We start from the raw sequence: 14,583 nt of genomic DNA, 5'->3' as shown, positions 1-14,583 counted from the left end.
AAATAAATAAATTGTGGCTAGGAGGGCTTTTGCCCAACTTTGCGCACCAGTTATGCTCTTTCTAAATTGAGAAGCCTTTCTTTCAGTCTTGGTCATCTCCATGGGTTAACACAATATGCTGTACATGGACTACCCTTGAAGAATAAATATCTGGATGCTACAGCTGGTGCAGAAAGCAGTGGCACAGACAGTTTTGGGCACCCCGAGAGTTGCATATGTAACACCTCTACTATTGACTTGTATTGGGTGCCAATTTGCTTCTGGGTCCAATTCAAGGTGTTAGACCTTTAAAGCCCTTTATGAAACCAGCTACTTGAGGAACCATCTTGTACCAATTACATCAACCTGTCCCACCAATCAGGCAGGGAGGATATGTTATGGACCCCATCAATCAAAGAATTTTATTTGGCAGGATCTAGAAAGAGAGCCTTCTCTGCCATAGCCCCTGTCCTAAGTCCCACTCTGCTGGACTTCTGAAAGAGGGTTAAGACCTGGCTCTGCCAACTGCCTTAGGGGGTCCAAGAGTGATATGTGGCTCTGAGAGTGTTTTGTGACTTGAGGGAGCTCTGTCTGCCTTTTTAACTTTTTAATGTGTTTTTACTCCTATTTTTAACTGTGTATTTATCTGTGTCCCTTTTATATAGCTGTATGGCTTTTGTTTTACTTGGGTGAAATGGGCGGTACATAAATTTGATGTGTGTGTGTGTGAGTGAGAGAGAGAGAGGGAGGGAGGGAGGGAGGGAGGGAGGGAGGGAGAGAAAGGCAGTCAGGTAGACAGACAGACAGAATTTATCAGAGATACAGTATATATTAGGGGTGTCAAACTCACAACGTCACGTGACGTGTCGCGATGTATCGTGACTTTTTTTCCATTGCCAGCAATAGGGTGGGCGCAGTTTTGGCATGATGCATCCGGCCCACGGGCTGGCAGTTTGACACCCCTGGTATATAGCATCTGTGATTTCTTTGCATTGCAGTGGTCAGGCAACCATTGTGTTCAAGGCTTCATTCTTGTTTAGCATAACATGCCTATCTGGCATGTCCAAGAGTCTCCTGCCAACAAAATCCAAGTGCTGAATAAGGACTTAAATGTCTGGGCAGCTCTGATTTATTGCCAAGTCCTGATGTGAAGCCTAACAATAATAATTTCAGCTTTGAGTTTGGCTGAGCAGCAATATAATTAAAGCTGAAAACAGTGTGAAAAAGCATTCCAGTGTCTCAGGCTCTGTGGAAAAGTGCAATTAAACTTTGTTACAATTTTTAAAATCAAACAATGAACATGATGCAGGAAAACTATGTGGAACCATGTTATTGTTGCTGTTATAAAGTTGTCCATCCTTTCAGCTGTGTATGCCTTTGGCTGATTCCTGAGACAAAGTTGGCAAATGTGTTATGGGGCAGTTAGTGAGGAATCTGTGGGCCATGCCAAGCAGAACAATGATATTACAGGAGTTAATGGAAGAAAAATAAAGCTCCAGAAGATATACAGTATATTCCCTCTTTTATTGAGGGACAATTTAGGAAATGGGAAGGAAGAAGAAGGAGATAGGCTGAGTTTGACTTTTCTGGAGATGGGTCCCATTTCATCGAGAAGAAGGTCTGTAGCATCCTATGACTCTGGGCCACGAACCCTGAGACGCTGATCTTAACTCTGCTATTTAGATAATTGTAGTTAGATTAATTCGCAGATCAAAAACAATCTGAGATTTCCGACACATGTTTAATCCTATTTTCCCCACAGATTACTTGAATAATCTCTGCCCTGATTCTGCTGAATATGAAGATACACAAGGTAATTTTACACAACCTCATTTTACCCAGGGCTGGGAATGGCAAAGTTCATGTTGCTTTGAGTTGACGCCATCTACTCGTTTTGAATTTTTAATGAAATCAGAATTCATTAGATTAGATGCACTTCATTCTAGAATGGCTATCTAGAATGAAGAGCATGTCTAATGGTTATTTAATAAAAAATTCTGCTAAGTCCTACTTTTCTGATAACTGAGGATATGACTTTGAATTCTAAATGTCCTTATTGAATTTTTTAGGTTTTATCTTCATGATTAAGAACCTAGGAGACTAAATTTGTGGGATGTGTGATAAGGACTTTGTTTGAAAATTCCACACACTCTTAAAAGGCTCTTAACAAGTATTCTGATTCAAACTTAACTTTGTCAACTATATTGACAAAAAAGAGAAGTTTAGCCTGAATTAGGCTTTTAAGCATATGTAGCAGAAAACTTAATCTCTGAGTTAAAAGAGAAACTTTTGTTTTATGATTCATGAGATTGTAGAATTAGAATGGAACTTCTATTTTATCTTTTTATATTATTTCTACCATATGGAAAAGGGGTGGCTACATTAGAAACTTCTAATACCTTAATTGCAGGCAGTTTATATTTATAGTAATATATGTGGAATGAATGTGGAAAGATCATCCTGTTATTTCTAATATCAGCTCTTTCTAACAATTATTCTTTTTATTTTGTAGCAGCAAAGGCAGAATTAATTCTTTAGGTTGTAGAATGAGATAATAGATTATAAAACATCAACTCTTATGTTTAAACTATGACGGTTTTTGCACAATAGAAACAATATATTTATACTAAAAAAAGCCTTTGTTCTCCTGGGGAAAGGTATTGTTTTGAAAGAATGCTGAAAGCCCTTTACATAGATGGCTGCAGTAAAAAATAATTAATAATAATAATAATACATAATTTTACTTTATAAGTTTCATAAATTCATATGTTATTCCATTGCATTGCAGGGGCCTTGCTTATCATATCAGAACTTACAGATAGAGCCAATGATAGCATACAACAAGGGGTGAGTGCTAAGTCCTGATTTCAGAAATTATAAATCAACAATATCTTGATTATTTATTGTTAAAAATGAAATAATTCATAAGAGGCTTAAAATAATGGTGTATTCAAGTATGACAATATATGTGCATTTTGATGTTTTAACTTTGTGTGTGTGTGTGTGTGTGTGATATAATATTATACTCACACATTAAAGTATTTACAGTATGTCCAGCAAGTCCTGTCCATAGAAATGAAAATGATTGGTTATTGATTTTTTAGAACAAAGTAATGGGAGAGCACAACAGCAGGGAAATTGTCCAATGGGAGGATGCGGTAGCTCACAGTACTGAAACAGCTTAAGGTTGCAGTGTAGATGTGCCATGTGAATTATTTGAGAACCTCAATGGACAAATAATAACTCTGTCTTGGTAGGTTTCAATTTTAGCATGTTTTTCCTCATCAAGGCTTCCGGATCTCAGGATAGGTCTACAGTTTCATCAGTATTACTCATGGTAGAAACGTAAAGCTGAATATTATTGGCATACTGGTGTTATTGAACCCAGAACCAATGCATGATCTCTCCCAGTCGTTTCATGTAGATGTTAAACAGGAAGAACAAGGACAAACCCCCACAGCATCACAGCATCTCATCTCATATCACCATTGGGTTGAACTATCCACTGAGGGACAAGTGGAACCACTGCAAAATAATGCCTCTAATCCCCAAAGGCAATCCAGATAACTACCATGGAAGATATCAAAAGCTATTGAGAGGCTTATTAGAACCAGGATAAGCACAGATCCTGACAAAAGTCATCTACTAATGTGACCAAATGTCTATGGAGATTCTCAGTCATCTAGGTCATAGTTATCTCAAAGGTGTTTTTTCCCGAAACAACTGGACTTTCTTGTTTTTTCTTTGAAGACGTTTTGCTTCTCATCCAAGAAACTTCTTTAACTCTGTTTGAAAGTTGTCTCCATCCCAGGTCCAGGTCTGAATACTGACTAAAAAGGGCTCCAGATAATCTGCTTCATCTAGGATGCTCTATAGCCGATTCTTCACCTTGTTTACCCTCCTCCGTTTCTGATACCAGTTCCTGCCATTTTGAGATGGAGTATACAAAAATTGCCCATGAAATAGGCATATCATTTTAAAAACCACCACCACAACAACAGAGAAGACTCAATTACAGTAGTGATAAGAGCTGAAGGACCAGGTTAGGGACAGATTATCATGGAGAAAATATATTTGGTTGCTAGGAGTTGACAACAATTTGATGACATATAATCAGCATCATCAATCAATCCCATCTTTATTGTATCCCTCAGATCCTCCCCCCTTGTTGAGTGAGCCCCGTCCCTATCTAAGGATTTCTAACAATGACTGCTCTAGAGCAACTGCTACATCTAGAGCAATCTAAATAAAGATTATTGGACAATAGCAGTAGCAATAGCACTTAGACTTATATACTGTTTCATAGTGCTTTACAGCCCTCTCTAAGCAGTTTACAGAGCCAGCTTATTGCCCCAACAATCTGGGTCCTCACTTTACCGACCTCAGAGGGATGGAAGGCTGAGTCAACCTTGACAATTACCCTCCCCGGGACTGGAATATACCAGCTTTTGTTTGTATGAGCATAGGAAGTGGAAGAATTCTTACATGCAGTTTAAGAATAAAAGCAGCCCTTCTCTCTCTCTCCCTGCCTCCCTCCTTCCTTCTTTCTCTCTCTCTCTCTCCCTCCCTCCCCCCTCTCTTTTCTTTCCACAAATGGCCCATTAAAGAAGCACGGAGGGAATCTCTACATAGTGTCTTTTGATTCGCAATGCTAGTAGGAGCCTTCTGAACGTGCACATAGACTCACAGCCCCTACAAACCATCTGGGTGATTAAAAGGTTTCAAAGGAATCACAAACAACAGAGACCTGAGGGTTGAGACATCATGAGAGCGAACTGAAGCTGTGAATATAATGACTGTAATTCATTAAATCTCATCTTTTTTGTATCTACGTGCCATCCAGTCCTATCTCTTTAGTAGCAACAGAGGCCTCATTAGTCTCATTTTAGATAGTGAGATTTTACAGCTCGTTTGTGCTCATTGATTGTGTCCAACCTTTTCAACATTGGTACATAGTCAATAGGGTGAGAGTCTGGTAAATTCTGATCTCTGAAAAGGAGGCCAAATTTTATGGTGTATTTAATGTGTTACTATTACCTGTTAGGACCACAGCTGTAACACTATTACTAATGGACGAAAAATAAAGCTGATCCTATTAATGATACAGATAACAGTTTACCCATCTTGGCTTGACTTGAAAGCTTAAGAGCAGACCAACATGGAATCCTAAAGTGAAATGTAGACTGGAAAGATAAATGAAAACTTCACAAAAATATTCTAAAAAATTAAAAATTAAGTTTAATTCAAGGCAGAGTGCATCTGCCTCAGCAGATGGCAGAGCCTGAATAGCTTTGGAAACTAAGCAAACTCAAACTCTGTTTAATGCCAGGTAACTCCCAAGACTATAGGCAAAATAGGATTTTTTTAAAAAATGCAGAGGGAAGCCATTGCATACTGTTGCCATGAACACTACATGAATGTGAATCACCAGAAACCCAACACAGCTGGAAATTATTTCTGTTCCAAGCAGCCAAAAACATCCAACTTTATGAAAAATGAAGTGAATGTAGACGTTACATATAAAATTTCTCACTTAAAATTCAATTTATAACAGTATAATCTATTGAATATCTTGACTATGTGCACAGCCCTTCCCCACCCCCAATGATAGGGCCAAAGCAAGCAAAACACATTCGTGGAGTTCCCACTTGCATGAATGATATTATTAAAGAAAATAAAGGTAATCCAATCTGGATCCGGATCCCATCCTTACTGTATTCTTGCACTATTCTATTTCTCTAGAATTTTCTTTGTTTATTAATCACATTATGCAGAGATTGATGGTGCTATATTTCATTTGCTTTCCTTCATTCAAGCAGAAGCATATCATGTGCATTAAATGTAGTAAATTTCTATTAAACCCCATTATTTGCTTCTTTTTTGTCCACAGGAAAATTTGCAGAAATTGGTACATATAGAGCACAGTGTCAAGGGACAGAGCAACCTTCTACAACCAGGAAGAGTAAGTTCTTTTTGAACAACAGTATTATATAAAGATTTGAGGTTCAGTCCAGTAAATGTTGAGTTCAATAGATCTGATACCCTTGATAATTTGTCAATATTCACCACAGTATGACCCTGCAAACTTTAGGGTTTGATTAAGCCATTTCTCTTTAATTTAAAAGGCAATTAATGAGTGCCTAGAGTTGTATCATGTGTTGAATTACTGAATGTAAACAAGAAAAGATGTATTAGTGCCTCTATTTTCTTCCTCAGATATTTCTTAAAGAAGGGACGTTAATGAAAGTGTCTGGGAAAAATAGGCATCCTCGACATTTATTCTTGGTAAGATTTTGTTTTTACTCTCAATTAACATGCAGTCAGATGTACATGGATGGATCTTTGCAAATAAGGCTGGCAATCAGCAACATATTTCCTAGGGAATAAATGGCATTGGACACAGTGGGACTTGCTTATAAATAAACAGAATTCCAATTTAATGTTGCCACCATATAAATGCTCGTCTGGATGTTATTCCCTAAAATTTTTAATAAATATTTATTTAATAAGTTAATAGGCTGCATATCTCAGAGGTGGCTCAGTGGTTAAGATGCTGGGCTTGTAGGCTGGAAAGCTGACAACCCAGGTTCAAGATCCGAGCACCATGCAATGGGGTGAGCTCCTGTTCCTCGCCCCAGGTCCTCCCAACCTAGCAGTTCAAAAGCATGCAAATGTCCTCTCAACCTAGCAGTTCAAAAGTATGCAAATGTCCTCTCAACCTAGCAGTTCAAAAGTATGCAAAAGTAGATAAATAGGTACCACTTCACTGGGAAGGTAACAGCACTCCATGACACTATGCTGGCCACATGACCACAGAAATGTCTTCGTACAGTGCTGGATCAATGGCTTGAAACAGAAATGAGCACTGCCCTCTATAGTTGGCAAAAACTAGTGAAATAAAATCTTCAGGGACTCCTCTACCTTCTATCTTTTACCTATCTCATATATATGACTGGATGGGTAACAATTAAAAGAGGTAAAACACAATAAAAATATTGAGATTTCTTTTTTAAAAAAACAGGAAAAACAAAAATAACAGCCAAGAGCACTCATAAACACTCAAATTAACCATGAAATATGTTCTCCCATGCTATTGGATCCTCAGGCTCAATAGCAAAGCCATGTTTTTCATGTCTTGTGAAAGACTAGCAGAGTCAATCTGGGGGATGGAGGGAAATATATTCCAGAGAGACGATATTTCTGCATATATATGACCAGAGCAGATTTAAACCATACTTCAGTTTTGCAGCCTAAAATTGCATTTATCTTGCAGACTCATGTCACATAGCTGACTCATATTCAGCTGGTAATTGATCAATTTACAATTTCATATGTGTTGTTATAAGTCATGTATTTCCTATCCTGTATCCAAGATTTTGATTTCCTTGCCCAAAATGGGGGAACTGTATTTGTATACATTGGGACCAAAATTTCCATCATTAAGTAATGCAGTTGTAAAGCATGATGTTACGTGCTTAGCAATAGTAGTTCCAGCAGTTTCCAATTAGTGTTATTAAGCAAGGATCACATTGGTCATGTGACTTCATGGGACCATGACTTCCATTTTCCTGCTGGCTCCCCCATTAACTGTGCTTGTGAGAAGTTGGCAGCAAATGATGGAAATCATGATCAGATAACCATGGCATACTGCAACAGTTGGAACTTCAAGGACTGTTCTTAAGTACAGTTAGCAGTGTTGCAAGTTTGAACAGTTACTGAACATGTGGTCATTAACTGAGGATTGCCTAAATCAGAGGTCTCCAACCTCCGGTCCGTGGAATAGTACCGGTCTATGGCATGCCAGCAACCAGTCCACACAAACAAGCAAAGCCCCATCCACAGGGTGCAGGCAGTACCCAAAACCATGCACTCTCTGGTCCATAGAAAAACTGCTGTCCATGGAACCGGTCCCTGGTGTCCAAAAGGTTGGGGACCTCTGGCCTAAATTACATTTATATTCTTATTTGAAGCCCAGTTTTATTCTATCAAGATTGTTTCGAATGTTATTTTTTTAGTTCTTAAGTAGATTGTTAGTTACCTACTTAATTTAGTATTGTCTGAAAATTTGATAAGCATTTTCTTTATATCTTCATCCAATTCATTAAAAGATTAAAGAAGATTAAGAGCAAGTCCTATGGCTCCCCACTTGATACCTCCCTCAATTTGGTGAGGAGAAATAGATGAGTATCTTTTTGAGCATGGTTTTCAAATTACCTGCATATCTACTCAATAGATATGTCATTCAGCTCATACTTAATTGTCAATTAGAATGTCAAGATATATTATGTCTACATTATTCCCATATTCTACTAAGTAAGTTATCCAATGGAAAATTGAGATAAGATTAGTTCTTAACAAATTCATGCTGAATTCTAAAAATCATTACATTGTTTTCAATGCATTTATGGTTGAAATACTTTAATATCTGCTCTAGAATCTTCCAAGGAATTCAACTAACTTTGAATTCATCTAAACTCTCAGTCCAAATTTACTTTTTTCTACATACTTAGTTCCACAGCATGTCAAATTATATTAATGATAGGAGCAGTGGTGGGATTCAGATATGTGAACAACTGGTTCTCTGTGTGGATGCTGCTTCCGGAAGTCCATTCTGGGCCTGGGCAACAAAAAATTAGCTACCGGGCGAACTGGCTGAATCCCACCACTGGATAGGAGGTCTCAAAGCATTCCTTTTTTCAGTTAGTAAATGGCTTCAGATACCAACTGCTGTGGGATTAAATGGCAAATTTACCAGCAGCAGGGTTTTTTTTCTTCTTGGTTGCTTTCTATCCCTTCCTGAAGCATTAAAACAGTAGCTAGAGATATAACTAGTTTCAGTTTCAATTATGTTTTCGTAGTTTTTTTGTGTCATTCAAATTGCAAAGACAAAGTCATTGCTATAAGCTGTGTGCATTAAAACAAAAAGAAAACCATTTCTGAATGAAACATGAATTTAGATTGTGCTGCAAGTTCTGTGACTCAAAATTAGACTGGCTGTTCACTGCAGGGGGGGAAATAATTAGCTCTTGACAGTTGGAAATATTGCAAAAGTGAGTTCTTGCAGGATTTAATGGCACATGAATATACACCAGTGACATCCTTTCCTGTTTTTCATCTCTTCTGCCAAAAATGAATAATATAGTCAGGCATCTATATTGCTATGAAGTAAAATTTGGAGTAACAATGAAAGCTAATGATTTGGATCATTAGAAAAAAACAAACCTGTGCAGTCTCATGCTTAGGACTGTGTTTATAGGTTTCAGGTAACAAAACTCCTGAAAAACTTTGGAATATTATTCTGCATAGTTGGTTGACCCAGAAGATAAGTGTAAAAATTCCATGATAGAACTATTAATGTGACTATTGGTTCCTACTCTATCCAATAATTAAAATAATTTGCATAAAATATAAATGCCCATGTTGCACAGCTACAGAATAAATAGCAATTCATTTGGTATGGTACTAAAATAGAATGCATAAATTGGCTCCCTGGAAAGAACAGCTGTTGTTGAGTTTGTCGGAATCATGATAAAAATCAGTGCATATGTTGGAAAGTTAGACCTTCATATAGCATATATTACAGAATGTATTCTGGAAAGCTTTTTAATAGGGATGTTTGTATAGAAATAATCACATATTTCCTATAATAGTTTAAAAATAAACAAAAATAGTTCAAAAAGTGAAATCTTTAGCCATAGATTTCACTTGAGGACTACCTGTAATCAAATATGATAACAGCTAGAAAGAGTCTAATTTATTTTTTTAATGACATAGATCATAGGAATTTGTCCTGAGTAGCATTTAAATAATTGAAAAGGAGTAGAAAGGCTGAGCACCAAAGAATTGAGGCCTTTGAACTATAGTGCTGGAAAAGACTCCTGCGAGTCTCCTGGACTGCAAGGCGATCAAACCGGCCAGTCCTAGAGGAGATCAACCCTGACTGCCTTTAGAAGGCCAGATCCTGAAGTTGAAACTCAAGTGCTTTGGCCACCTAATGAGAAAGAAGGACTCACTGGAGAAGAGCCTAATGCTGGGAAAGATTGAGGGCAATAGAAGAAGGGGACAACAGAGAAGGAGGTGGCTGGATGAAGTCACTGAAGCAGTAGGCGTGAGCTTAAATGGACTCCAGAAGATGGTAGAGGACAGGAAGACCTGGAGGAACATTGTCCATGGGGTCGTGATGGGTCGGATACGACTTCGCAACTAACAACAACAACAAATATTCCTCTTTTGGTCTTACGTATGATTATTCTGAAGTAAGCCCAATTGAACTTTGCAGACTGCAGTGCAAACCTCTAAAAACAAATATAATTGTCTATTATCCGTTTAGCAACTGTAGATTTTCTGCACATTGCTTTTTAAAGAATTATTTATTGAAAAATCAGAGGAAACAAAATAGAATCTGTATTCAAATAGCATGTTAATATTGACCATATTTTTTTTTAAAAAAACCAGATACCTTTAGACGAAAACCCCCAGGATAATTCGTAACCTTTTTATTTAGATAGGTTATCAGGTTGATGTTGAAAAGAAAGATGTTGGGGAGAGAGAGACTGGCAGGGGGAGGTATCAAGCAGGGAATTAGTGTAGAATCTTTACAGAGACACAAGAGAGCAACTCTCCTTGAATGCAGCTGAATCTTATCTAGCCTGACCAAGGCATAGACTGCCCATCTGTGAAGATTTCTGTGAAATAGCTAACTGTACTCTTCTTGTGTAGATCTTGTGGTTCATGCATAACAGGTATATGCCTGATATTCTATATATAGGGCACTGCTGGTCAGCAGTTACAGCAGGGATCTAGATAAATACACAGTTTAACTAGGTATGAAGCAATTTAACTGGATTTTAAGCATTGTACAAAATAAGCTATTTATTTTGAAGAAACTTCAATATTGACTTTCAGCATCATCAATTAAAAAGAGACCCAAGGATTGAGCTGAGCTTTCCCAGTTGCAAAAAATCAACAAAAATAAAGCAACACAAACAGACTAAAACCAAATTACTAGCAAAGACATCTTGGTCAATTTGTTAGTAATGTACATAAATATGTGTAATGCTCTTGAAATAACATGGAAATTGTCCACAAAGACAAACATAATCTCAGCCACACAAATGTTTTATGTAGATACTCAAAGCTGACATGAACATTTAGCAACATCATTCCTCTCCTGGCTAGCTCAACAGCATTAATTTGAATTTCCTGGTAGCTAGTCATGAATAGTGGTAGGACTTGAGACATTGGGTACATTTCCCTGAATGTGAAGACAAAACAGATGGGAAATCACTCTAACAGGCAATTAACAAGCACAACCATCATTAATGTTTAATAAAACCAAAGGATAATAATCATGGCTGCCATAGCAACAGTGCAGTAGGTTAGCTCCCATAGTCATCACTACCTAAAATATCTTGTGTTTTGTAGAACTTTTTAATATTTTTTTTCTTTGAAAACAACAAGCAGAATATATAGTCAGGGCATAATGTTGTGCATGCTGCGGAAAGCCTGACAATCCTTCATGCAAACTAATTTTATGGGATGGCAGGGTGCCTTTCATTAGCTACCTCTTCTGTGACCTGAATTGACCTCATACTAGGTGGCTGCATTAATAGGCAAAGAAAAGGCCATAGCCTTCCCAGTAATTAAGTAAACAATGCATATTCAAAGAAGGCTGCAACCTAGTTTTTATCTCTGTTTTCTGCAGTGAAATCATCTTATTTTAAAGACTAAATTAATAACTGCATAAATCAAGGTATGTTTGTGGCTTCGTAACAAAATTAACTTCTCTTGATATTCTTCCTGTACTATTTCCTCCTAGAAAGCCACATTTAATCTTTTTTTTATAACAACCAAGGGAAATTCATTTTCATGATCTATTTTTTAATAGCTAAGAGTCAGGTTTTTCCTCCCTTGACCTTGCCAATTCCCAATTTACAAGAAACTAACCTAGATTTATCTTTGTAGAGCTGTTCAGTACTGGAATTTATATAAGATCACAGGGCAGGGTCAGATACTATGATTATTAAATTAATATTGGTAGGATGGGTAATTTACAAAGCAATAAATAAATGTGACACAAACTTTCTTGAGAAACCATTGGTTATTTTTTGATGTAGAAAATCTATATTTGCTAACCTAGAAAAAAATAATCTTCTGGGACAGCAATAAATGAAGAATAGTAAGAAGGAGACAAGGAAGATGAATAATGTAAATACAGACTAAAATTTAGACTATTTTTAGTGGTAGTACTTTTAGAGGCAATGTTCATATATACCTGAGGAATTCTGGGAGTTGAAATCAACACATCTTAAAGGCTCTGAGATTGAGAAGAATTGATCTATATGAAATAGCTGAGGGAATCACTGGGGATTTTGGAACAAGAAGTTACCAATATTTAGTTGACATTCTGCTCTATTTCTCCATAATACCCAAATCAAAAGAGGCTGCATTGCGTCCTAACTGCATAACATCTTTGGATGCAGTGATGGGTAGAAGTGAGCCAGTAAATGGAGATGAATCCCAACATCTTCTGATTTTGTGGGAGGGAGTTTTCCCAAGCTTGGAAATTGGGTAATTGATCTCTTCTGCATGGGTTGTACTCCTTCAGAAAGAATAGGTATATAGGTTTAGGGGTGTCATAATTGTAATTGGAGGCTAGGGATGCCTGTTATTAATTCTGTTCAATATGCACCCAATGCCTGTTCATGGATAAGGATAGCCAAGCTATAAGTGTTCGTGCATTGGTAACCTCACAGTTAGATCATCTACATGGAGCTACATTTGCACTTGGTCCAAATGTTGTATTTGGTGCAGATTACAGCAGCCAAATTGTTGGCCTAGCCACACACACATTTACACATTTCTTAAAACAATTTCATCTGTCTGTCTGTCTGTCTGTCTGTCTGTCTATCTATCTATCAATCATCCATCCATCCATCCATCCATCTATCTATCTATCTATCTATCTATCTATCTATCTATCTATCTATCTATCTATCTATCTATCTATCTATCTATCTATCTATCTAATTTGTTAGTCACTGCATTCAATACAACTCTTTTCCTCAGTCCATTTTATTAAATAAACGTGTATTGGTTTGAGCTTTGCCATTATTGCCATGTTGCCATCTCTGAAGAAACAGTCTGAGACTAGAATTTCCCTGAAGCCAGGATCAGCGTGGACTTGTTTCAAGATTACATATAATTGATTTTATCTTTTCTTCATACAGATGAATGATGTCCTGCTATATACATATCCTCAGAAGGATGGCAAATATCGCCTTAAAAACACATTGGCTGTATCTGGCATGAAGGTAATACTCGCCCTTTTTTAAATGTACTATTATATTTTGTTCATCTAAAACTTCGTTGTTTTGAATAAAACTAAAATAAAATGGAACACATATACTCTCCAATCAGAATTCCTGTTTTTCTTTCTCCATAACTACTAGGATTTGCTAATGCTATAGGAGAAAGAAATTCACCTTCTATTTTACTTTTTATCTCCACGTTCAGTTTAGTATGGCTCAGTGTGTGGAGGGTTTTTCACCTCTGACTTAGTGAGTTGCCAGAATGCTATGGCCATAATTTCTTTTGGTTTCAGCAAAGCCTTAACTGAAGAGTTGGCTAGATGTTGATAACAGATGCAGCCGCACCTCTTTGGAAAAGGGACTTGATGCTCATCAAAATGAAGTGTAATTTCAATTGAAGCCACATAAGAATCCGTCCCAATAATTTTCAACAATGTTTGTGTCATGAAATTTGAATCCTGAAAACAGTTACTAATACTTCAGAAAATAAGAATGGAATTCAGAAATACTTTTATGCTATATAAAATTAAATTGAGATGAAGCAACAGAAGCAACAAGACTGAACAGAATAAAAATAAAAAAATGTAGGCAAAAATATCAGATCCACCAGTATAGGATGAAGGATTGCTAATTTGGCAAATATCCCATGAAATGGATCTCTAGATTATAATTAGTCACACAAGCTAAACATTATTCAGTAATGAGATATGATTGTAAAAGGATGGTTTCAGTGTATATTAAACACTTGAAGTTGACAAAAAAAACAATAATCAATAATAGTATACAAGTAGAAAGATTAAATGAAAAATACAATATGAAAAATAAGTTGTGTCAGAAAATGTTGAAGAAATGTATTATATTTAATCAGAAGAAGGAAAAACTTAATGGGAACAGAGTCTCCAAAAAGCAAAATAATTGCCACAATAGTAAAATGTTTTAATTCTGATTGATGTACTAGATCTGATGGATTAAACTTTCAGAAGGTGAGTTGCATTGAATATTAGGATAAACTTCTTAATAGCACGAGTATTTCAGCTATGGAATCATTTATCTAAACAATGATTGGTTTTTCTTAAGCTGAGAGAACTCTTCAAATAGATGTTTCAAACAGAAGTTTGGATATCTAGTTTAACGAAGAGAAGGATGAGGGGGGACATAATAGCAGTGTTCCAATATCTCAGGGGCTGCCCCAAAGAAGAGGGAGTCAAGATATTCTCCAAGGCACCTGAAGGCAGGACGAGAAGCAACGGATAGAAACTGATCAAGGGGAGAAGCAACTTAGAACAAAGGAGAA

General features: G+C 36.9%; 1 protein-coding gene across 1 annotated transcript in view; it reads left to right on the top strand.

Moving 5' to 3' along the window:
- The window catches only part of LOC107294828 (FYVE, RhoGEF and PH domain-containing protein 5), a 124,367-nt gene that overhangs the window by 93,510 nt on the left and 16,274 nt on the right, over nt 1-14,583 (top strand). The window contains exons 10-14 of the mRNA XM_015824094.1: nt 1,742-1,792; nt 2,768-2,826; nt 5,870-5,941; nt 6,196-6,264; nt 13,209-13,292. Coding sequence (XP_015679580.1) covers nt 1,742-1,792; nt 2,768-2,826; nt 5,870-5,941; nt 6,196-6,264; nt 13,209-13,292 — 335 coding nt within the window. The remainder of the gene's footprint in view (nt 1-1,741; nt 1,793-2,767; nt 2,827-5,869; nt 5,942-6,195; nt 6,265-13,208; nt 13,293-14,583) is intronic.

The sequence above is a fragment of the Protobothrops mucrosquamatus genome, unplaced genomic scaffold (assembly GCF_001527695.2).
Source record: "Protobothrops mucrosquamatus isolate PMUCROS unplaced genomic scaffold, P.Mucros_1.0 scaffold2115, whole genome shotgun sequence".
Classification (NCBI taxonomy): Eukaryota; Metazoa; Chordata; class Lepidosauria; order Squamata; family Viperidae; genus Protobothrops; species Protobothrops mucrosquamatus.
This window is presented reverse-complemented; position numbering and strand designations above follow the sequence as displayed.